General features: G+C 39.6%; 2 protein-coding genes and 1 non-coding gene across 6 annotated transcripts in view; 1 reads left to right on the top strand and 2 right to left on the bottom strand.

The window, feature by feature from the left end:
• The window catches only part of LOC132890922 (coiled-coil domain-containing protein 73-like), a 56,305-nt gene extending 40,502 nt beyond the window's left edge, over positions 1–15,803 (bottom strand). The window contains exons 1-2 of the mRNA XM_060928280.1: positions 15,756–15,803; positions 5,895–5,960 (exon numbers count right to left, since the gene is read on the bottom strand). Coding sequence (XP_060784263.1) covers positions 5,895–5,960 — 66 coding nt within the window. The 5' untranslated portion in view covers positions 15,756–15,803. The remainder of the gene's footprint in view (positions 1–5,894; positions 5,961–15,755) is intronic.
• On the bottom strand, positions 15,249–15,321 carry trnam-cau (transfer RNA methionine (anticodon CAU)). The gene has a single exon. It is a non-coding gene; the product is annotated as a tRNA-Met (tRNA).
• A 2,953-nt stretch (positions 15,804–18,756) lies between the features above and the next one.
• The window catches only part of tcp11l1 (t-complex 11, testis-specific-like 1), a 55,619-nt gene continuing 48,394 nt past the window's right edge, over positions 18,757–25,981 (top strand). The window contains exon 1 of one of the 4 annotated variants that reach the window (XM_060928284.1): positions 18,757–18,778. The gene's annotated coding sequence lies outside the window, so the exon portion shown is untranslated. Of the gene's footprint in view, positions 18,779–22,102; positions 22,270–24,313; positions 24,335–25,981 lie in introns of those variants that run through there. The other 3 variants (XM_060928281.1, XM_060928282.1, XM_060928283.1) reach the window with 3 other exon arrangements.

Here is a 25,981-nt window from a genome sequence, read left to right on the forward strand (position 1 = left end):
TTACACTTTCCTATGTGCCCACTGCCAAATAATATTATAGTTTTTAAATGACCTAAATTAGATGGAACATAAAACTTGTCACCTTACTCAGTCACACCGGCGCTAGAGCGCTGAGCGCGCATTTACGCATTTATAAAAGACTATTCACATGGTAACGGCATGATAATCACTTTCACTCTTTCGGTTTCGATTGGTTTCTCTCAGGAACGCCCACCGTAAACAGGATAAAATCTGTCAGACATAGTTCAGGCTATTTGGAGGTAAAACTTGTTGTGAGATGGCATACAGATTTCATGTGCTTCGGATGATTCAGGACAGCGATTCAGTTCATGATTTATTTCACAATTCAGGACAGCGATTCAATTTCAGGACAGCGAATCAATTCATGATTCAGTTCATGATTCAGCGATTTGGTTCAATCTTGAGAACTGCGACACTGATTATGAAGGGTGATTTTTTTTTTTTTACACTTAGAGCTGGGCGATAAATCAATTGTATCGATTAATTCGAATTTACAGTTAAGGACGATGTGTTTTTATGAAAATCGGTTTTCTCTCAGTTTTAACTTCCGCCACCGACGCTCCCCTCTCCGCATGTGCAGAACAGATCAGGCAGCAGGGACGGATTGGGCACTGACACTATAGCCCTCCTCCCGCGCGCTTGCCATAGACACACACAAACAACATGGCAGCGATTGGGGGAAAGCCGCAACTTGTGCCCAAGAAAGGAGTAACTTTCTCCATGATCTGGAATTGGTTTGGTTTTGCGGCGTCGGACGCAGACCAAACAAGTCCTCATTGTAAGGTGCATTTGAAAACGGTTGCTTCCAAAGGAAGCAGCACGACGAATTTATTCCAACACCTTAAACAGAAGCATGCAGCAGAGCGGGAGAAGTGCTGCTTCCAGCGGAATGAAAACAGCCGCAGGACAAGCACACCATCCAAAGTAAAGCAAGCAACCGTCCCGGACACATTTTTTAACTGTGTGCCTTATGATAAGAATGAGGCATGGTGGAAGGCAATCACAGATGCTATCACGATGTTGTCTCATCTACAAGCTTGTTTTTTGGCTTCTTTTTGGTTTCTGGTTGCACTTTAACCCCAAAGGGGAAATTTAAGTGAAAACAAAATAAAGGTAAAACTTGTTTTGAACCATTTCTTTGTCATCTGTAGTTTGATTTTTAGTAGGGGGGGAAAAATCGATTAAAATCAAAAATCTGATTTTTTGTGAAAAAATCGAAGATTTTTTTTTAGGCCATATCGTCCAGCTCTACTTAGACTCAATCCAGCCAAAGATCAACTCGAGTAAGTGTAAATATTTCTTCCATTTCTGATGAGCAGATCGGTTGATATGCGTGTGCTGTAGTGCATAAACAGGAAAAACTACTGAGCAATTTTTTCCAGAGTTAAAAGTATTTTCCTCAAAACAGTTAATTTTGCTCTATTTTGAGTTTAGAGAGTAAAATTTGGAGTTGGAGCGGGAACAAAATTACAGAGTAGTTGTGTAACACAGTAACAGAGTTGGCTGTGGTTCTGAACTGAGTAAAATAGTACAAGAGTTCATTTCAAGACACACTGAATCGAGTCAAATACCAAAATAAAGTCAGATGCCAGATAAATGAAGATGTTGTAAAAATCAGTTTTAGAACTGTGTTGGAATGTGTGAAAAACATGACCTTACCCGTTGTGACTTGAGCTGATGGGATTAAGAATTGGCAGTGGGATGGGGTTTTCACTCTTCTCATTGAATAGAATGGAAATTTTTACTCTTCTCATTGAATTTTTACTCTTCTCATACTCCCACTGCCACCCCTTTATCCCAAAACAATAGGACATACATTTTTTTTTGATGGTTAGTTAATTATCCAAATCAGTAGAGAGCAGATTTAAGTTTTTGTGCTCGATCCATTCCTAAACCTGAACAGAATCACCTCAAGTGACCAAAATGGTTCGACAGAACGGGTAAGGTCATGTTTCTTTCACACGTTCCAACATAGTTCTAAAACTGCTTTTTACAACATCTTCATTTATCTGTTTTTTTTTAATGTGCAATCATGACAGACAGACTACAGAGATATTATTGTCGCTGAACTTGTGCTGAATACAAAAAAAGTCATATGCCATTGAAAATACTGCTTAGATTTGTTGAAATTGACAACAAAATCGGAGCATGCTAAAATCATTCGAGTGCCAGAAAATACCCTCAGACCCCAGAGGGTTAAACAGAACAGAAGTTACAGCTGTTTGAAATTTTCGATTTTTTTGAATTTTTTTTTTTTCCATCAGCCTTACTTGGCCACTTCCAGCAATATACATCCATCTTGACAAAGTAAAGTAAAGCACCTTCAGGAGCAATTCTTGTGCCCAGAACATCTATCAGTTGCTCAGAGTCTAAAAATAACCTTTTGTTCCAGTATTTTTTATTTATTTTGAAATATAATTGTATTATTTGCATACTGAGATGGCATAAACTACTCAAATCAGTTTCGACAACTGAGCAATGGCATGACCAGAACTGCTGATTGTAGGTACTTTGCTGGCCATCGTACCGAATCATTCAAACCCAACTAAAGATCCTTAAGGATAACAACAATCTACATAGATTCCTTTTAAAATATTAAAGTATTAAATCTGTCCTCTCTGACTGTATTCTCTTCTCTACAACTCGCCTAACTGGCATACAAACGCACCTTATCGCATGTGATGGCCAGGGGCTTAGCCAGGATTGGGAAGGTTGGGAGTGTTTTTCTGAAAGTAGGGAGTGTAACTTGGTCGCGACCAGGGAATGTTATAACAAAGTTTAAATTTAGTTTCTTATCCAATAACCAGACCTTTACAAATCACTGTAATTATCAATAAAATCTTCTACAAATTCCTGCAATAAAAGCAAAAACCTTAAATTATAATTTCTCGTGCACTTTAGACAAAAAACAAAATACAAATTGCTGCAATCAGGTCGTATTCCACAGAATACATCTTTATACAACAAAGATAACAAATGAGATTCAGCCAAATCTGAAGATTAATATTATGAAATATACGGTATACAGCTGAAAATAATAGAAAATAATAAAAACTTTAACAAGTTTTGATTTTATGAAATATACATAATGCAAATGTTACATCACAAAATGTTAGGAATCATTTTGATTCTGTTAAAAAGTGCAATAAACAGGAGTTACAGGAATACTCCAGAGTGAAATGCTTTCTAGGTCTATTTTCGCATTATTGGGAGTGCATACGTTAAGTTGCTACCACAATCACGTCAATCGGATGTGTTTTGAGAAAATTCGTTTTTTGCGATTTCAACCGCAAAGTGCTAACACGGCAGTGTGCGGGGCATGTCTTTTTGCCGATACAAAACGCTAGTTTTAAAACCATTGCAAAGCTCAAAACAACATGACAGTTCTGTGGAAGTGAGTAGAGGGTTCCTACAAACAAAACGAAGTGTCCCTAGCTCAGCAAGTGCACGGACAGAGTGTGTAGAAGAGTAAATACAAAGCCAGTGACCTTACCTGAAGTTGTTCTTCTCCAGACGCCATCTTCAGGGGAAAGTCCATAAAAGTCGAGTGCTGAGTGCAGAGCCCATCCCGCTGGAAATTCACAACATACCACAATTGTGCATTTCCACAAAACTAGCGTTTTGTATCGGCAAAAAGACATTCCCCGCGCACTGCCGTGTTAGCGCTTTCCGGTTGAAATCGCAAAAAACGAATTTTCTCAAAACACATCCGATTGACATGATTGTGGTAGCAACTCAACGTATGCACTCCCAATAATGTGAAAATAGACCTAGAAAGCATTTCACTCCAGAGTATTCCTTTAAAAATAAGTGAAATTAAGTTACAAATGAAAGGAAATTTTCCTGTAGTTACCTGAAATACTGTAAAACTGTAAATAATACAAAAAATGTCAATAATAATGGTAGTTTATGAAAGTACTATTTAAGATAACGTAAATCTTGGCGAAAGAGAAACCAAACGGAACCGAAAGAGTGAAAGTGATGGTCATGCCGTTACCATGGTAACAGTCTTTTATGAATGCAGAAGTGGGCGCCGAGTCCAGTGTGACTGAGGAAGGGGACAAGTTTTGTTTCATCTAATTTAGGTAATTTAAAAACGATAATATAATTTGGCAGTGGGCACATAGGAAAGTGTAAAGTATAAAGTTTCTGTCAATATGTTTATCAAGCTTGTATGATAAAAAACTCACGAAGATATTAACCTACTCATTCTAAACCTGCCGAACTTCGCCGGTGAAGCTCTTAAAGCTCGTAGTATTTTGCTTCCATTCAAGCCTCGTTTCGAAGTCTGACCAATAAGAACTCTACATTTTTGGTGGTAATTTTGATTTTCTCGATTTAACTTCCATATATGGAAGGCACGCACGCTGGGCACGCCCCGGGAAACCGCTGACTGACTGTCGACAAAACCGTCCACAGAAATGCACAAAATTACTTAACACAACAACAAAATTTTACAAAATTTTAGTTAGCACGGGTTAATATAGAACAGGCTGCGTTTGGGGATTTATGGCCGTGTTTTTTGAGAATTGGCCGTGTAAAACACGGCTGCACAGCTCGCTAGCTAAGCCTATGGTGATGACACAACAAGGCAAAAGGTGGCAGCACAGTTCCACACTTTACTTTTCAGAGGGTGGCGCTCCAAAGCGCTATGTATTACATGTTTCTATCCTATTCTATCTTTATCCTCCAGAATTCAATATTTTTATTGTTTTCCATCGAAGGATACACATCTATTAAAGGAACAGTCCACCGTACTTCCATAATGAAATATGCTCTTATCTGAATTGAGACGAGCTGCTCCGTACCTGTCCGAGCTTTGCGCGACCTCCCAGTCAGTCAGACGCGCTGTCACTCCTGTTAGCAATGTAACTAGGCTCAGTATGGCCAATGGTATTTTTTGGGGCTGTAGTTAGATGCGACCAAACTCTTCCGCGTTTTTCCTGTTTACATAGGTTTATATGACCAGTGATATGAAACAAGTTCAGCTACACAAATTGAAACGTAGCGATTTTCTATGCTATGGAAAGTCCGCACTATAATGACAGGCGTACTAACACCTTCTGCGCGCTTCGGCAGCGCATTGATATCTGAGCTCCGTATCTGAGCAACTAACTACAGCCCCAAAAAATACCATTGGCCATGCTGAGCCTAGCTACATTGCTAACAGGAGTGACAGCGCGTCTGACTGCGTCTGACTGACTGGGAGGTCGCGCAAAGCTCGGAGAGGTACGGAGCAGCTCGTCTCAATTCAGATAAGAGCATATTTCATTATGGAAGTACGGTGGACTGTTCCTTTAACCGTGACTAGAACTTCCGCTGTCTCTGGCCGGCTTCCGGTTTGACCGAAATGACCGCGAAAAAGCCCACCAGGGGTCATGATTGTTCCCGACCTGTGGTATGGATTTCGGCCAGTGCCGACCAATAGAAAGCGAGCTAGAGTCTAACGTCACAGGAGTGGCACATCATCGGCTTTAACCAAAATCCAACATGGCGGCGCCCAGCGGTTTCACCGACAACATTCAGAAAAAAGATCGCCGTGTCAAAAGTAATCAGTATCGTGCAAATCTGAGTGCATATTATGAAAATTCAGGGTTTTTTCAATAAAATACCCAACACTTATGAAGCTGAACGTACTTTTTATTTTGGTACATGGCGATCAAAAATTTGCAATTTACTACGTATCATCTGCATTTAACCCATCTGAAGCAGTGGACACACACACACGACCTTCAGATTATAAGACCGACGCGCTACCTACTGCACTAACGAGGCTGTGACTAAAGCACTGCTCAGTGCCAAGGAAGTAACTAACTGACGATCTTAGCCCTTTTAATTTTCTTAAGGTTTTAACTTATTACATCGTAACTTACCTTAATTACTTGGATCTTCACAGAGAGTGTTTTCAAAGCATCAACTTTCCAAGATGCAGCAAACATCTGCAACATATTAGAGAAAAGATTAATGTCCATCAAAGTGTGTTTGGCTGCTGAGTGACCAAACTGGCCAACAGAAATGAAAAAGTAGGCTAGTGTGTGAGTGAAAAATACAAAGTGAGCGTATAAGGATGTCAGCATATTATGACTTCACAAACACAGAAACTGAAAAAAAAAAGTAGTCAACAGAGACTTAGATAGTTTTTATTATTTTTTTAAAAATGCTTGATCATTGTCATTCATACTTCTTGCAACTGAAATACGCACTCGTTTCTTGTCATTGATATTTTATTTGTGATATTTTGCAAACAAATTAATTACCAGTCCCGACCAAGTGTTAAGGTATTAGGCAGAGACCCGTCCACCCGTAAATTTGACGGGCAATTGCCGATTTCAACGGGCAAGTATACACACAGACGGATACTGAAACGGACGATAATGCCGAAAATTTTCGCACATGAATACTCCCACATGTCATCCGATAAATCCAGTTATGTTCCGCCCACACACGGACTGGCCATCGGGAGTAGCGGGAGTTTTCCCGGTGGGCTGGTGGTTCAGCGTGGGCCGGCGGAGAAAAAAAAAAAAAAACAGTTGCGCGCTGGCCTTTAATATGATAAGCAATGTTAACAGTTTCTTTAACAAACTGTTAACATTGCTTATTACAGTTGCGCGCTGGCCTTTAATATGATAAGCAATGTTAACAGTTTGTTAAAGAAACTGTTAACATTGCTTATCATATTAAAGGCCAGCGCGCAACTGTTTTTTTTTTTTTTTTTTTCTCCGCTGGCCCACACTGAACCACCGGCCCACTGGGAAAACTCCCGCTACTCCCGATGGCCAGTCCGTGTGTGGTTCCGCCATCATTTACAAATCGTAAGAAACACAGTTTAATACGAAAAATACTGAAAACTTGAAATGAAAAATCAGAATATTTCATCGTTTCCGCCATTTTGGCCCGCACTGAATCTTGTAACATGCGGACTGAATAAATCGCGAATTCTGATTGGTCGAAAATTGCCAAACACCCTGCGTTGTAGTTTCCTCTTTCTTGGCGGGAGAACCGCATTTTTTTTTGCTGACTCACTCTTCTGGATCAAGATGAATCCCAACAAACGCCCCAAATTGAATGTGACAAAAACTGATTCGTTTTTCCACAAAAAGACAGAAAAGGTATGTGTGATACATTGATTAACAAGGGGGGTTCATTGGGGTATGGTAAAATAGAATACTGTTGGTTTTTTTTTTTATTAAATACTGTAACTAGATCAAAAGATTATATACAATTCATTGTTGTTTATTTTCTTTTCACTTTTGTTACCAAATCAAACACCATACATACATCTGATACATTCAGGAGTGAAACTGAAAAAAATACAAAGTAAAAATATGCAATATTTCTGATCAAAAATTACACGCCATTTCACCCTGAAAATGTCCTAGAATGCAGGAAATGAAGTCTAAATTTCAAAAATTTTCTGGGGGGGCATGCCCCCAGACCCCCCTAGAGGGACTTCGCGCCTGCGGCGCTCGTCTTCGCACCTGCGGCGCTTATCAGGATTATATAAAATATTATTTTTGACTGGTAAATTTCTTTTTCTGCCTAATACCCTACCAAGTGTGCGGTTGTAATTGTGACTCTTGTATTAGAAATATATATATTTTTCTTTTTATAATTTAATTAAAGGCTGTTAATTAGCTTACTTGTGCATACAGGTGTGTTGGAATGAGAGAAGACACTATAATGTGCAAGACAGGACCATAACTGGGAACCTGCGATTTAATCTGATGCGACTATTTGATTTGAACGACTTTAGTGCTTGATGCTATTTCATTCATTTTCAATTTTTCAATGCATGAAGGCAAAGCACAACGAGGAACTCTTGATTTGGTCAAATGAATGACAAGGTTTATAAAGTTATCCTGAATTCGCTTCACGGCTTAAACGTGTGCCCTGTTAGTCTGGTTAACACCAGACCATATCACAAGTGAAATATGGTCTGGAATCCGCCTATTGAATTTCTCGTAGGGGAGGTGTGGTTTACGACTGTAAACGGCCATTTATTGGACGTTGCGAATGTCTATCATTTGGCGTATGGCCAATCATGGCCCATGGCCAATCATGGCAGTTGTACCCGGTGACGTAGTTAGAGCGACGAAGAAGAGAAGGAAAGAGAAGGTAAAACAAAAATAGGAAAACAATGGCACCGAACGATTACTGCCGTTTTAAAACAAACTTTCGCTCTAAACTATTCAGAACAGTGTCTAAAGCTTGATCGAAAGTTTGGTTCATATCGCTCGCCGCCATGTTAAACGTGATCCGTAAACAGTCCCAAATAAACTACAAGCTTCCGTTTGTCGAGTAGTACGCGTCACCGTCTTTCCATCCCTCCCCACTCTCTGATTGGCTCCCTAACTCAGGTGAGCCTTTAGACCATAGTTTCCATGCTGTCTTTTCAGATCGGAACGATTGTGCAAAGCAGCATGGGATTTCCCAGGCTAGTGCCCTGTAGCAAAACCTAGTTAAATCTCAAAACAAAACATACACATGCCCTATGTGAGGCTTGACCTCACAACCTTCATGTTATGAGACTGACAGGCTACCTACTGTACTAACAAGGTTGAGAACGCTACATAAACACAATGGTGTTAAGTGAGTCACACATTATTGTACTTTAATACTCACTCTTTCATTATCTATAGCACTTATCCATTGTGAGTCAGGAGCGGGCTGGAGCCAATCCCAGCTGACACTGGGCGAGAGGCGGAACACACCCTGTACAGGTCATGAATCTATTGTGGGGTATACACAAAAACATTCACACCTACTGTATGGGCAATTTAGAGTAGCCAGATGACCTAATCCACAAGTTTTAGGACTACTGGAGCATCCAAAGGAAACCCACACAGACACAAGGAGAACATGAAAACGCCACACAGAAAGGCCCCATTCGCCCACAAAGTGTATTCGGTTGGTTGTAATCTGCAATCTCGCTACTAAATCCGACATAGTGCACCTTTAAATTAGAAAATAAAATAACAGGGGCACTACGAAGGTGTTTCATAAATTACAGGACTTTTTCCTGGAATATATATTTTACTTATACAGTGGTGCTTGAAGGTTTGTGAACCCTTTAGAATTTTCTATATTTCTGCATAAATATGACCTAAAACATCATCAGATTTTTACACAAGTCCTAAAAGTAGATAAAGAGAACCCAGTTAAACAAATGAGACAAAAATATTATACTTGGTCATTTATTTATTGAGGAAAATGATCCAATATTACAAATCTGTGAGTGGCAAAAGTATGTGAACCTTTGCTTTCAGTATCTGGTGTGACCCCCTTGTGCAGCAATAACTGCAACTAAACCTTTCCGGTAACTGTTGATCAGTCCTGCACACCGGCTTGGAGGAATTTTAGCCCATTCCTCCGTACAGAACAGCTTCAACTCTGGGATGTTGGTGGGTTTCCTCACATGACCTGCTCGCTTCAGGTCCTTCCACAACATTTCGATTGGATTAAGGTCAGGACTTTGACTTGGCCATTCCAAAACATTAACTTTATTCTTCTTTAACCATTCTTTGGTAGAATGACTTGTGTGCTGAGGGTCGTTGTCTTGCTGCATGACCCACCTTCTCTTGAGATTCAGTTCATGGACAGATGTCCTGACATTTTCCTTTAGAATTCGCTGGTATAATTCAGAATTCATTGTTCCATCAATGATGGCAAGCCGTCCTGGCCCAGATGCAGCAAAACAGGCCCAAACCATGATACTACCACCACCATGTTTCACAGATGGGATAAGGTTCTTATGCTGGAATGCAGTGTTTTCCTTTCTCCAAACATAACGCTTCTCATTTAAACCAAAAAGTTCTATTTTGGTCTCATCCATCCACAACACATTTTTTCAATAGCCTTCTGGCTTGTCCACGTGATCTTTAGCAAACTGCAGACGAGCAGCAATGTTCTTTTTGGAGAGCAGTGGCTTTCTCCTTGCAACCCTGCTATGCACACCATTGTTGTTCAGTGTTCTCCTAATGGTGGACTCATGAACATTAACATTAGCCAGTGTGAGACAGGCCTTCAGTTGCTTAGAAGTTAACCTGGGGTCCGTTGTGACCTTGTTGACTATTACACGCCTTGCTCTTGGAATGATCTTTGTTGGTCAACCACTCCTTGGGAGGGTAACAATGGTCTTGAATTTCCTCCATTTGTACACAATCTGTCTGACTGTGGATTGGTGGAGTCCAAACTCTTTAGAGATGGTTTTGTAACCTTTTCCAGCCTAATGGACCCTAGTTAGGTTAACGTGGGGCGACCTTGGGCTGAAGTGCCCTTGAGCAAGGTACCTAACCCCTCACTGCTCCCTGGGCACTCGAGTGTGGCTGCCCACTGCTCTGAGTGTGTGTGCGCGCGTGTGTTCACTGCTTCAGATGGGTTAAATGCAGAGGATGAATTTCACTGTGCTTGAAGTGTGCATGTAACAAAGGTTTCTTCTTCTTCTTAATGAGCATCAACAACGCTTTTTCTGAGGTCCTCAGAAATCTCCTTTGTTCATGCCATGATACACTTCCACAAACATGTGTTGTGAAGATCAGACTTTGATAGATCCCTGTTCTTTAAATAAAACAGGGTGCCCACTCACACCTGATTGTCATCCCATTGATTGGAAAACACCTGACTCTAATTTCACCTTCAAATTAACTGCTAATCCAAGAGGTTCACATACTTTTGCCACTCACAGATATGTAATATTGGATCATTTTCCTCAATAAATAAATGACTAAGTATAATATTTTTGCCTCATTTGTTTAACTGGATTCTCTTTATCTGCTTTTAGGACTTGTGTGAAAATCTGATGATGTTTTAGGTCATATTTATGCAGAAATATAGAAAATTCTAAAGGGTTCACAAACTTTCAAGCACCACTGTAGGTCTACTATTACTGCTGTCGGAATTGACCACATCATTATTCTATTCTTCTCCTGCCTGTCTTTTTTTCTTTTCTCCCGTTTTTCTTCTTTTTTTCAGAATGGAAACTAATCTGCAAAAGTCTAAAAAGAGAGTTTACAAACCAACTGATTTTGCTTTGAGTATTAAACATGCACACCGTGACAAAACTGACTGATCGAGGGTATCCCAAAACTAACCCATGCCCTATACGAGGATGAAACTTACAACCTTCAGGTCAGGAGACTGCCTGTGCTAACAGGGCTGCAAAATAGTTTTTAACCCTTTGGTGACTGACCCCTTGAAAATGGTTCCTCCAGGAACCATGACGTTTCAGTTGTCAAGACAACGGAAAAACTAAAATACAAATACAAGAGCATTTTGTTTTGTGCACAAGAGCATTGTGACGTATCTTTCTGTTTTTGTATTTTAGTTTTTCCGTTGTCTTGACAACTGAAATGTCATCGTTCCTGGAGGAACCATTTTCAAGGGGTCAGTCACCAAAGGGACATTCCTAAGTATTTTTCCCCACATTGTTAATTGAACAGCATCATCTCCACTTTATGTAGAAAGCTAAAACACCGTTTACATCCAAGAGTATTTTACACGATCCCAAATATCTTGGTGGTATGGTAGGTTCAAACTTTGGTCGCTTTGAACTCACAAACTTCAGATTATGAGACTGATTAAATGATAATATCATTATATCTGTTAATTAATTATGCGTTGGTATTTCAGTCTACATAAAAACAACAGCTCTGAACGGTTCGGACAATTTTATGCTTTAAAGTTCAATCTCATCTGATTATAAAAATTAAATATTCAATTTAGGGTTCTACCAAGATGTTTCCAAGACGTAAATTGTGGGACACTTTCCTGGAATATATATCAAGGCATATCAAGTTCACTGTTACTCATTTGTACCAATCATAGACTGCAAAAATAACAGACAAAACTTCTGTGACGTCACTCATAGGATTTCTGAAGAGCGGGTTTGAAGCTCAAATAAGGAGGCTACGGGTGTCGCCATCTTGGCAGCGTCTGACTCCGCCTAACTCCCAGCTAATCCATAAATGGAGAAAGGGGCAGGGATAGTGAAGCCTGGCCACTGGAATAGTACGGTTGGAATACGCCTATGAACCTTGAAGCGAACAAGCTTGCAATGCAAGTTATCCAACAAAATACTGGCTAAACTAAAAGAAACTGCTCCATAAGATACACACCATAACCTCAATGGCTGGTTTACAGAAAAATAATAATAATAATAATAATAACTGGGCCCTGTGATGACCTGGCGACTTGTCCAGGGTGTACCCCGCCTTTCGCCCGTAGTCAGCTGGGATAGGCTCCAGCTTGCCTGCGACCCTGTAGAACAGGATAAAGCGGCTACAGATAATGAGATGAGATGAGATAATAACTGGGCATGTAACCGTCCGATGAACATATTTAATCAAAGGAGTGTCATCTTTTCAATTTTAATTGAGCCTAATTTACTGACGGGGAGACTCTGATAAACTTCATCGGCAGCTACATCAAACATATTGAAAGGTAAGTACAATCTAATAAAGCAAATTAATGTCACTTAGAGGTGTAGTAGTGTGTAAAAGTTGTGTTTGCATGGCAAAGCTCTTAGACGAAAATTGGAGCTAGGCTACATAAATTATTTATTTTCTGAGCTAAGTTCTGAGGTAATGTAATGCCAGCTAGCAGCCATCACTTAAGCTGTCACTTAAATCAGCCCCGTCCCTAATTACGCATAAACGTATGGCTTAATATAATTTAAACTGTCGAATCATATGAAAATTCACCACCACCACCCCCACCTGTACAGCTGTCATGAAGGGGTAAGCTAGCTATAGAGACCAAAACAGTTTTTTTTTCTTTCTTTGTACCAGGCTGTAAACATGATTGTTTTTGCTGTTTATAATACATAGGGCCAAATTACTCAATTCTGATTGGTCAATCAAGGAGGGCTTTTTTTTCCTTAACACGGGGCCGTATTTCTGAAATGCTATTGGCTAGTTCCTTGCTTGGTTATAGTTACAAAAATTAGCAAATTTTGTCAACAAAATGGCTGACTCTGCTGACTCAGCAATGCCGCATTTCGCTATATTTGACGAAGAAATGATAAACCAATTGAAAGCTGCAAGCAAAAATGAAAATACCAAAAAAAGTCAAAATTTTTGGCTTTCCATGTTTAAGAAACAGGCCGCAGAAAGACAAATAAACAGCTCTCTAGAGGCATATGAATGCTGTGAGTTAGACAAGGTGCTATAGCAGTTTTATGCAGAAGTGAGGAAAGAAAATGTGAAAACCTACGAACCAGAATCTTTTAAAGAAATGCAGGCAGCATTGGATCAGCATCTGAGACAAGAGAAATATCCGGGATCAATCCTGAAAGATGTTAAAATCCTGTCCAAAATCCTCATGTCATGCCGCCATGTCATGATGAAAGACGCTTTAGAAACTGATTCAAACGTGCAAGATATTCTTGCGCGCTGATTGGTTCAGAAAACGTGAATGACAAATGTTGTGAACTTGAATAGCTTCCGAAGTATGAATTTGGCCCTATATATCATAAACAAGTAATCGTATGGTTCCTCATAAAATTAAGGATCAATTTCACGAGCGAAATTGATCCTTAAAGTGCATATTCTGGACCAGTTTCGGGGGTTTTTTTTATATGAAAGTATGTCCCTTTACACACTCATCCAGAAGGGTAATTTTGCACAAGGCCATCTGTCTACAGCAGAAAAAAATAAAATAACAAAACACGTCTGGAAAAATCCCAAGGGAGTCTGGAGCCAGATTCGTGACGTCACCTGCGGAAGCGCCAGCAGGCTGCGTGAGCTTTACACAGTTTAAGTGCACAGCCTGTGTCAACCAAGCGCTCCCATTTCTCTCTCATTGTCCGGTCTTTTGGAAAACGATGAGTACTAATCCCATCAAGACTGGTGTTGCTACACCCTCCTACGATACATCTGTTAACCATTTTAATAATTACGTGATAGCGTTGAAGAAATTTGCAGAAAACCACCAGGTTGTTTTCTCATAAACAAACCAGCGCTGACATAGGATTCAAAGGGAGGTGTCCTGTACGTGATGTCATGAAAATCAGTGTTTGCTGGGAAATCCAAATGCCAAGTTTTTTCAGAGGCGGACCAATTCGCCTCAAATGGCTTGATTTCAACTGAATTTTTCTGGTATTGCGCAAGGTAAAAAAAATTGCAGAGAATGCAGAACGTTACAGATATTTGACCAAAGTTTAATATAAAATAGGAGAATTACATTGATCTGGCTCCTGAATTTACCCGTGATATGCACTTTAATTTTACTCGGCCCCATACGATTACCTATACAAAGTCGGACATTTTAACATGGGGGTCGATGGGAATTAACTCGCTTTTGGAGCCTGCCTCAAGTGGCCATTCGAGGAACTGCAGAACAGGAAGTTCATCAGTCTCCAGGACCAGGGTTGGGAACCTGTGATTTAGGGCCCGTTTACACGAGGACGCTGTCGGGTAAAAACGACTAAATATTTTATCGGAAGTGCCTTTCGTCTACACGGGGACGGCGTTTCCGAGGCTGAAAAACGGAAAAAATTGAAAACGCCTTCCAGAGTGGATAAGTTAAAAACAGCCCCCGTTGCAGCCCCCCTAAACTACCCAATACGCGAAACTCTGCTCGGATCTGCTCACGTCGGGTACGCGTTTACGTCATACATATTTTATATACTGTACATGTCAGCCCGTGAAGTAAGAAAGTAAGTAAAAAAGTAAGAGCATGTCTGATTACATCGATCCAACGGACCTTCAAGCTGCTCTGGCAGCTTTAATAAACGTCCAGGAGTCCTTCGAACATCTATACCGAATCTGCACATATACCGTTAATGAACAGAGGCGGGTATAGTATGCTCTTACTTTTTTACTTACTTTCTTACTTACCATAGCCAGAGTAGTCAAAGTTTTCGCGGTGCAGATCAGACAAGACGGAAGACGTTGCGCATGCGTGCAGACATAGCGGAGGTCTTTCACAGCACCACCTAGCCGCCTGGCATGCACATCCAATTGAATTCCACACATTTATGCGTCACCGTATAGACGCAGATTTCCTCCTTGAAAACGGTCGTGTAGACGCGGAAAAAAGTGAGAACGAAAACGGACTTTTGCGTTTTTGTTTCAGACCGTCCCCGTGTAAAGTGGGCCTTAATGTGAAAAATTCAATAAAGAACACTTAATTTGGTGAAATGAAGAAGGGTTATTAAGTTAAACTAATTTATCTTCACGACTTAAATATATTTAACATAATTAAAAAAAAATACATTAAAAATTTTTTTTTGCCCCGTGTGAGGATCGAACTCACGACCTTCAGATTATGAGACTGACGCGCTACCTACTGCGCTAACGAGGCTGCGTTTAAACCCTCACGGGTAAACTTTAAGAAGGGTTCTGATAGGCCATTTCATAATTCATTTAAAAATGCTAACTCTATCATGATTTTTAGAAATACCAGAAAATAAAACATACATTAAGGACAATGTTAATGTTTCTTACAAAATGATTAACCCTTACACTATCTCTGACAACAACTATTCATAACTAGCATTAATTAGCTCGCAAACTGGACTCCTGTCATCCAAATCCGAAATTTCAGATGAACTTTTGTGTAAATTCCAATACTGAAGTACACTTCGCCATTATGTTTATTAATATAAATGCAATAAAATATCAGTATGTTGTAATTAGACTTAGTTTTGCAAGTAATAGCATGTTAGTTAATGAACTAAAACTGGGTTTTCCCCCTCATTCTGCTGTATATTTTTATACTGGACAGCTGTAGAGTACCTGAGCCTCAACTGTCCCTGAATTTGGAGCACAGGACAAAACACACCTCCGCCATTTTGTCAGATAATCCGTTAAGATTAGCGAGCGAGCTAATTTAGAAAACTGCACACAATTTGTGCTCTTTTGTATTAACATAAACAATTACAAGTATAAATATGTTTAATTCGACACCATTATTCTTTATGGTTGAAAGCTTATTAACTGAGAGTACATTATAGCTTTATTCATAATTAACATATTAGCGGAAAGCTAATCACCTCAGGAACCTTCGAGACCCTGCAAACGCTCGCGGGTCAGTAAGAAGCAGCAGCCAATCAAATCAATTTAATCAGTGGACTCTTTAGCCAATCAAAGTGCACGACGCTACCGCGATTGGACCAATCAGAGGCTGGAGATGAAAACTGTTGCTGAGGGATGTGAGGGATGTAATCACATGAACACCTGTTTCATTTCTTTCTTTTCTTTCTTTTCTTTCTTTCCAAAAGCCTCATTAAAATGATTATGTTTTTATTATTTAATTAAAAAAAGACTGTAGTTGAATTCCTTAGGAAAGAAATGAAAAAAATTCAACATCACAAATTAATTAGTGTTTTTGCCCTTTTTGAAAGGTTGAATATTAGGTTAGCTTATAATAATAATAATAATAATAATAATAATAATAATAATAATAATAATAATAGTTGTTGTTGTTGTTGTTGCTGGACTGAAAAAAAAACAATATTTCTGCCTTTAAAGCATTTTAAACAAAAAGAAAATGCATATCTGTATTCAATATAATAATAATAATAATAATAATAATAATAATAATAATAATAATAATAATAATATAAAAGACTGAATCAGTACATTTATGTATTAGAGGATCAAGAACACTATTTTGGTAAACAACTAATGAAACAGTGGACGATTTTAGATTACTTTCTGTCAGAGCTGAGGTTTTGTAAAAAAAAAATTATGGTTTTTTATGTTTTTTATGTTTATTGAGGAATAATTTGTTGTTTTTATCTTAAATGAAGTAATGCACTGACTATTAAAAGTTGTATTAAATAGTCGTAGTCTGCTAAGATAAATTAAACTTTTTGAGTATCAGTTGTTGTTCCTTTAGAAATAACAGGAAAAACACATTAATTCAACATCACATCCATTTTTATTTTTGTCTCCCCCCCCCCCTTTTTTTTTTACAAAGGTGGGAACAAACACTGTCTTATTATTATTATTATTATTATTGTTGTTGTTGTTCTTAACAAAATATATTTCTGCCAGTAAAACATTTTAAACAAAAAGAAAATGCATATCTGTATTCAATATAATAATAATTATTATTATTTTTTATTATTATTGTTGTTGTTGAACTTAACAAACCATACTTCTGCCAGTAAAACATTTTAAACAAAAAGAAAATGCCTATCTGTCTTAAATATATTATTATTATTATTATTATTATTATTATTATTATTATTATTATTATTATTATTGATGTTGTTGATGATCCTTTAGAAATAACAAGAAAAACACATTTATTCAACATCACATCCATTTTATTTCTGTCTTTTCTCCCTTTTTTACAAAGTTGGGAATGAACACTGTCTATTATTAGTAGTAGTAGTAGTAGTAGTAGTGTTATTGTTGTTGTTGTTCTTGTTGAACAACAAGAACAAAGATTTTTGTCTTTAATACATTTTTTTAACACAAAGAAAAATCAATATTTGTACTCAATATCATTTCCTGACTGTATTCTAAAACCACAAATCTGTCATGAGACACTGTTTTGTTCTGATGATGCAGTGCATTAGTATTTGTCTTTCAGAAATAACCAGTCTTTTTGTCATTAGCTTTTAAGTGACTCTTTAAAACCTGGTAATGTACTGGAAAGGCCTCAGATTAGAGTTTAATCTCCTCAGCATTTTTAAAAAGTAAGAGGAGGAAAAAAAAAAAAACACACACACACACACACACACACACAGAGAGAGCAAAGCATGTGCCTGTTCCAGAAAATTAGGCTTTGGTGACACCTAATGTTTGAAAAACACACTTAGGTCTGTATTTTATTTCCTTACTGCATAGTGGTGGAATATATAATTTAAGCCGTATCCTAAGTTAGTTGCTTTTTATTAATTTATTTTAATTAAGGGGCAGCACAGTGGGGTAGTGGTTAGCACTGTCGCCTCACAGCAAGAAGGTCCGGGTTCGAGCCCAGTGGCTGGTGAGAGCCTTTCTGTGTGGAGTTTGCATGTTCTCCCCGTGTCCGCGTGGGTTTCCTCCGGGTGCTCCGGTTTCCCCCACAGTCCAAAGACATGCAGGTTAGGTTAACTGGTGACTCTAAATTGACCGTAGGTGTGAATGTGAGTGTGAATGGTTGTCTGTGTCTATGTGTCAGCCCTGTGATGACCTGGCGACTTGTCCAGGGTGTACCCCGCCTCTCGCCCATAGTCAGCTAGGATAGGCTCCAGCTTGCCTGTGACCCTGTAGAACAGGATAAGCAGCTACAAATAATGGATGGATGGATATTTTAATTAATATTTAAAATATAACTTATTAAAATAATTCTTAATCCCGTGCAGAATCTGATTAGCTTTAATAGTTGTTGATTTTTGGTTTAGGACAGCAAACACTAACTTGGAAATCCAATTAAAACATTGCAAATCTTGTTTAAACAGGACTTAGTCCATGCCAAAATGAAGCGATCATAATCATTCACTAATGATGATGATGATGATGAAGACAACTCCAGGGAGTAGTAGCACTGTGCATCAGAAATAAATATAGATATTGTAAATTTGTTTTTTTGTCTTGTTTAATATCAATATGTTTAAGGTTATATTGCCCAATTTTGTGTACCAAAGTTTATGACCTCTCATCGTTGTATGTACACTATATTGAGCTGCAGAATGTTCTTTATTTGTCCAGTACATACCTTGAGGTACTATTACAGCAGCTGTTCATGCATCAGACCCACAGTATAACCCTGTCTAAGCAGAGACTGGCCTGCTACGTGAAAGATTGTCACCACAGCCTACAGACAGGTAGGATGCTCAGGCCCAAGCATGATGTGCCATTTAAATGAGAAGTGTTTTATCTTCATGGACACTACTGAGAGGTGTGCCGGACCAGAAGATCTGTTCTACAGTTACCTGGGGATCATTATGTGATTTCTCAAGATCGTGACGGTCAACAGGTGGTATGAGTGAGGCGATCATCTCCAAACATCCTTCCAGTCAGTCATAGTGATAGAGATATCTATATGGCATGTTTGAAACTGGTGCAGTACAGGCTGTTCTGATTGCTACTTGTTTTGCTGAGTTAAATCATTGAGATTTATCTTCGCTCGCACATTCTGCTCTCTGCTTAATGAAGGTTATGTTGACCAGTAATGTCTTTCTTCTTTTCATAAAACTATGATCCTGATGGGTGATGTAATGGTACATGATGTCTCTGTTCTTTCAGAAAGTAGTGTAGTCTAAACCAGCGATGTAATGCTTCATCACCCACTTAGGTTATACATAGATAAATTAAATCATCACCAATCGTCCAATCCCATCGCTACAACATACTCTTGAATGTAAATATATTCTCATGTTTGTCCTAGAATAAACTGAGAAACATCTCTGAACAGCTGTGTCTGTGTCAGTGACTGTTCGCTACCAGATCAATCTATGAGTCAGAATCTGTTAGGTGGCAGAGCTCTACATTCCTAGATCATACCTTGTCAATTCAACCTCCTTGAATGCAGACAGATCCAAACCTATCACATAGGACTTCTACGGATTAAATTTATCTACACTATTAGACATGGTGCAACATATAAAGAGTGACATGGGAAAAACATTGTGATCAGTGTCAATCAATCAGGCCAGGTTGGCATCCTTTCTAACCTCTTTTTTTTTTTTTTTTTTTGCCTGTCTAACTTTAAATAATCCAAACAGAACCAGCCGGACCAGTGAAGCTGTTGAACTTGACCAGCTAGAACCATCCTGAAAGGAACCAAAACCCCTTGAAAACGACCCTGGCCAGCTAAAACCAGTATGCTAAAATCAACCTGAAAGTGCGTAAAGCTCCCTCGTAAATCATCCTGACCAGCGGGTTAAGACCAGCTGACTTTCCTAGGCTGGAAATATGGATTCTGGTTTACGTCCTAAACATGAACGCCTCACATTTATCAAAACATTTTTTTCATAGATTACAGGTGACCAACAGCAAGAAATCCAGTCACTGTGTCCAACATGGATATGCACATGAACAACACAAGGTAACTCAAGGTAACTTTGTGTACCGTTTTAGGGACAAAAATGTACATATGTTCCCAAGCAGTATATAAAGGGTACAAATAAGTACCTTAGAGGGTACTGCCCCAGTGACAAGCCGTTGTACCACTAAATGTACAATAATGTACTTTATTTTCTGAGAGCTTACTGGTAAAGACATGCGGTTAGGTTAATATGGGACGGCCTTGGGCTGAGGTGCCCTTGAGCGATGCACCGAACTCCCAACTGCTCCCCGGATGCTGTTAGCATGGCTGCCCACTGCTCTGGGTATGTGTGTGTGCTCCTTGCTCACGTGTGTGTTCACTGCTTCAGATGGGTTAAATGCAGAGAGGAATTTCACAAGTGTGTGATGAATAAAGTTGTGCTTTCTTAAAACGTACACAGCCTGACGTACACCCTGATCAGAATAAAAGAGTTACTGAAGAGGAATTAATGAATAAAATAAGAATCACTAGGACCAGAGGTAACATTATTCGATATTTTTCGATCAAGGGAGACTGGCAGAAGAGAGACCATTCACTTATCCAGACAAATGCCTTTCAGCGTCTATTTTTGGAAATGACTAATAACAGACTCACAGGCTCCATGACATGACCCAGATTAAGTGCTGAGATGGAGATGGTGAGTGAAGTCCAGACAGTCAGTCTGTAGTCTCTACTCTAGTTTATGGGCTCTTGATCAATATGAGTTGAGACAATATTTAATTCATTTGTTGGAAATAAAAGCTATCTCTGTTTTGTCTGTAATACTGATGTTTCTGCCAGAAACTGATTTTCAAGGAAACTCTTAGTAGCATGTAATATCCATGTTGGAATATTATTTAATGATCTATTATTGCCACATATATGCCACAATATGCAATATAACTGTTTAAAAAGTAATTTAATATTCAGTTAAGCAGGGCAATGTGTTTTAAACTCATTATTAATTACATAACACATAATCATATACATCCATCCATTATCTGTAGCCACTTATCCTGTTCTACAGGGTCGCAGGCAAGCTGGAGCCTATCCCAGCTGGCTATGGGCAAGAGGCGGGGTACACCCTGGACAAGGCGCCAGATCACCGCAGGGCCAACACATAGAGACAAACAACCATTCACACTCACATTCACACCTACGGTCAATTTAGAGCCACCAATTAGCCTAACCTGTATGTCTTTGGACTGTGGGGGAAACCGGAGCACCCGGAGGAAGCCCACGCGGACACGGGGAGAACATGCAAACTCCGCACAGAAAGGCCCTCGTCAGCCGCTGGGCTCGAACCCAGGACCTTCTTGCTGTGAGGCTACAGTGCTAACCATTTCACCACCATATACCTATATGTATATAAAATTATATAATACTTGTTAATTTTTTTGCTTATAGAGGAGTCTTTATCTGGAATTCACTCCCAGAGACAATTTCCAAGTCTAAACGTAATTTAAAGTTGCATTATTCTGAGTGATGGCTGCACACCTAGTTCTGACAAGTTTGATGATAACATTGTAAATATTACTCTTATTAGGTTTTGATAATTAACTCCTTTCTATAGAATGTTTCATAGAATATTTTAATTTAGTTCTATATTATTTGTAATTAGAATGATTTATATTTCTATTTATACAGTATAAGCACTTGTAAATTAGGTCCGGAGACCCCATTTTGGGACCCGAATAAAGATTGAATTGTTTATTTTTCCCATAAGCTCCTCTGTGTAGAAAAATAACCGTTGTCATTTTTCAATGAAAACGTAAGGAGTAGGGACTGGCACTACTGCATTATGGGAAATGTAGTTTTCTGTCCTGTCTCGTGCGCTTACCCGTCAGCTATTTTCTAACGTTAAAGAACTCCAATAGGTTGACCGTGAGGCTTTACTTCCGTAAATAGACTCGTTGAAATTTTTCCCTAGTCGCATTGGGTGTAATCCCGCCTCCTGCACTAGGATTGGGTCGAAGCATTCGGATTTCTCTACTATGATTGGCTACCACGTCATAACAACATAAACGGTCCAATCAGTGCACAGTTCCTGAATTTAAATCTGAGATTTTAGCCAATCCTAGTAGAGGAGGCGGGGTTTGTCGGAAAACGGATAGGAAAACGTTTATTTAAGCATCAGATTCATCGAGAAACCAAGCAAAGGGAACCTTTTGTGGTTGGTTGGCAGCTACAGAGATACTTTATTTTTATCCTACAAGTGGCAGCAGGTATTCAGAACCTTCTGGTCTAAATACAGCGTTAACGCCTTGAATTGTTTATCGAAAAAGTCAGGTAAGGTTGTTAGTTCTTAAAAAATGTCTTCTGTTGTTTATTTTTGAATTAATTTCCTGACCTTGGCTAATGTAGGGGCGAAAAACATAAGAACTAAAGTGAAAAATAAAAACCTTGGCTCGTTTGGGAGGGTGTCGTTATTTGTGCAGTTAGCCAAACAAAGCTAAGCTAGGTTTAAAAAGGGTAACATCCGAAATGGAAGCCTGGTGTATATGTAGTGCACTACGTAGGCATTAGAAGCTGTTAATTCCAGCCCTAAATAGTGTACTAGTGTAGGGTGTCAGGAGTGATTTAGGATTGACCCGGTGTCATGTCAGTGTCATTCACAGGAGCATGAAAAGACCAGTTATTATTATTTATTTATTTTTGTCCTGTATTTACATTGTCTAAACATGTCAATAACACGATTTTCCCGGCACAAACACTTAGAAAAAAAGATGAGGAAGCAAAGGAAATATGGAAAGTTTGTGAACCTATTGACAATTTTATTTTCAATTATAGTATTTCTGTATACACAGTCCTGTGCAAAATTTGTCTAAGGCACATGTAAAGAAATGGCTGAAAAATAATGAATGAAATCTTTGAACATTAAAAACAGCAATAAGCTATAATAAATGAAACAAAGTCAGTAATTGGTCTGAGATGACCCTTTGCTTTAAAAAGAAATAGTAGTCTCAGGTCCAGTGAGGGCGGCACGGTGGTGTAGTGGTTAGCGCTGTCGCCTCACAGCAAGAAGGTCCTGGGTTCGAGCCCCGGGGCCGGTGAGGGCCTTTCTGTGCGGAGTTTGCATGTTCTCCCCGTGTCCGCGTGGGTTTCCTCCGGGTGCTCCGGTTTCCCCCACAGTCCAAAGACATGCAGGTTAGGTTAACTGGTGACTCTAAATTGACCGTAGGTGTGAATGTGAGTGTGAATGGTTGTCTGTGTCTATGTGTCAGCCCTGTGATGACCTGGCGACTTGTCCAGGGTGTACCCCGCCTTTCGCCCGTAGTCAGCTGGGATAGGCTCCAGCTTGCCTGCGACCATGTAGAAGGATAAAGCGGCTAGAGATAATGAGATGAGATGAGGTCCAGTGAGTGGAGTTTTATGCGGAAATGAGCTGTAGGTTTTACTGAGCGTCTTCCAGAACCAGCCCCAGTTCTTCTGGACACTTTGACTGTCACACTCGCTTCTTCATTTTGCCCCAAAACCCAGTAGCCTTCATTATGTTTTCTTTTTTAATCTGAAAAGTGCTCTCTTATGGAATATACTGCTCAGAAACAAACTTTTTTTTTTTTTTCCTGTAACATTTAAAGCTGTACTGCCTTTCATATTTTTCAAGTGACGGTCATAAAAAGAATTTTCCCCGACACCCAATTATTTTTGTTCAGTGGGCTAAAAGCTATTGAATTTGAATCACAGACTTCCAATTTTATTAGTTTTTTTTAAATGGAACAATTAATGAATTTAGGGCCATGTGGCCCTAAATTCTCTGCTATTTTTTTTCCTGCTTCACCATGATGCAAAACAAGAGACTACATCATACATCACGTGGTGGGCTTTCCCTGTTTGCGCAAGGCATTGTGGGATACAAATTTGATACAGGAAAGAAAAATGGAGGCCACAAATGAACCGTGAAAGACTGAAGAAGAAAGCACGACTTTATTCGTCACACACTTGTGAAACTTCCTCTCTGCATTTAACCCATCTGAAGCAGTGCGCTCGCACACATACCCAGAGCAGTGGGCAGCCATGCTAACAGCGCCCGGGGAGCAGTTGGGAGTAAGGCCGTCCCATATTAACCTAACCGCATGTCTTTGGACTATGGGGGAAACCCACGCAGACACGGGGAGAACATGCAAACTCCACACAAAAAGGGTTCGAACCCAGAACCTTCTTGCTGTGAGGCGACCGTGCTAACCACTACACCACCGTGCCGACCGAGTACGGTAACGGAAAACGAGAAGAAAAGATGTTATGTTGCGAAGGAAAGGAAACGCAGGACCAAACGAATAACTCTTGGCGGTCAGCGAGCACCTCGATGTGATCAGCTGTTCGTTTAGCAACAAACTGTCCGTGCATGGTCAAGGTAAACCTGCGCGTGCACACACACACACTGACTTCCTCTGTCTGCTTGACTGTGCGAAGCGAGCGATTTCATACACATTATTTGCTAGAGAATCCCCTCAAATTAAATAACTTCCCAGCCACAGACTAGCCTGTTATTTTTAAAAAATATATATATTACAGAAATAAACACATCACAATGACTAAATTTCAGAGGGAAATAAATTTCACTGATTTTTATGAAATTGAAAATCTGTCCATTTTTAATTTTGTGCTGGAAAACTCATCTCATCTCATTATCTCTAGCCACTTTATCCTTCTACAGGGTCGCAGGCAAGCTGGAGCCTATCCCAGCTGACTACGGGCGAAAGGCGGGGTACACCCTGGACAAGTCGCCAGGTCATCACAGGGCTGACACATAGACACAGACCACCATTCACACTCGCATTCACACCTACGGTCAATTTAGAGTCACCAGTTAACCTAACCTGCATGTCTTTGGACTGTGGGGGAAACCGGAGCACCCGGAGGAAACCCACGCGGACACGGGGAGAACATGCAAACTCCACACAGAAAAGCCCTCGCCGGCCCCGGGGACCTTCTTGCTGTGAGGCGATAGCGCTAACCACTACACCACCGTGCCGCCCTGCTGGAATACTAATGTTTGGAACTCCTAAAATGTTTTTGTACTGACTCGATAATGTAGAAGTCATAAAATAGAAATCCATAACAAAGTTTCTAATTTGGGGGGGGCCAAGACTTTTGGACAATACTGGATGTCACCTGAAACTTGTTCAGATCTTCTAAGTCCTAAAACTAGATAAAGAGAACCCAGTGAAACAAATGACATTAAAAATTATAGTTTTAGTTACATTTATTTATTGAGCAAAATTATCCATTATTACCTAGATATCACATTGTCTTCTTTTTTAATGAAAAAAAAAAGTTCATTTAAAGGGGTGATTCAAGTCGGCTGTCATTCAAAGGGATGGCATTCAGGCCCGTCCATGTTTATCGAAGTGTGCCATGTGTCAATCAAAAGATATTCCTGAGGACCTCAGAAAAAGAGCTGGGCTGGGAAGGGTCACGGAACCATTTCTGAAGAATTTGACTTCCATCAATCCACTGTGATTCAACAAACTGAGGAAATTCAGCACCACTGTTTTTGTTAGTTACGCCCCCAGTCGTCCAGCAAAAAAATCACTCCAATGGCGCAGAGAATATTATCACAGGAAGTTGGAAAGAACCCCAGCGTAATATCTGATGACCTTCAGGCCGCTTTTGCATCGAGTTATATCAATCTTCCATCAGGAAACCACTTAACAAGAAGTACGGTGTGCACAACATGTGTTCACTACTCTCCAAAAAGAACACCGGTGTCCATCTGAAGTTCGCTCAAGACCATGTGGATAAGCCAGAAGCCGATTAGAAGAGCGTTCTCTGGACTGATAAATCGAAAATAGTACTTTTTTAGCTTGAATGAAAAGTGTTGTTTGATGCAAACCATGCACTGCATTCCAAGATAAGGAGCCCATTCAGACTGTGAAGCATGGGGGTGGCAGCATCATGGTTTTGCACTGCTTTGCGGTTTCACGTGAAGGACGGCTTGGCATTATTGATTGACGGATGAGTCGTAGATTGTACCAGCAAATTCTACAGGAGAATGTCG

Source organism: Neoarius graeffei, chromosome 8, assembly GCF_027579695.1.
Source record: "Neoarius graeffei isolate fNeoGra1 chromosome 8, fNeoGra1.pri, whole genome shotgun sequence".
Lineage (NCBI taxonomy): Eukaryota > Metazoa > Chordata > Actinopteri > Siluriformes > Ariidae > Neoarius > Neoarius graeffei.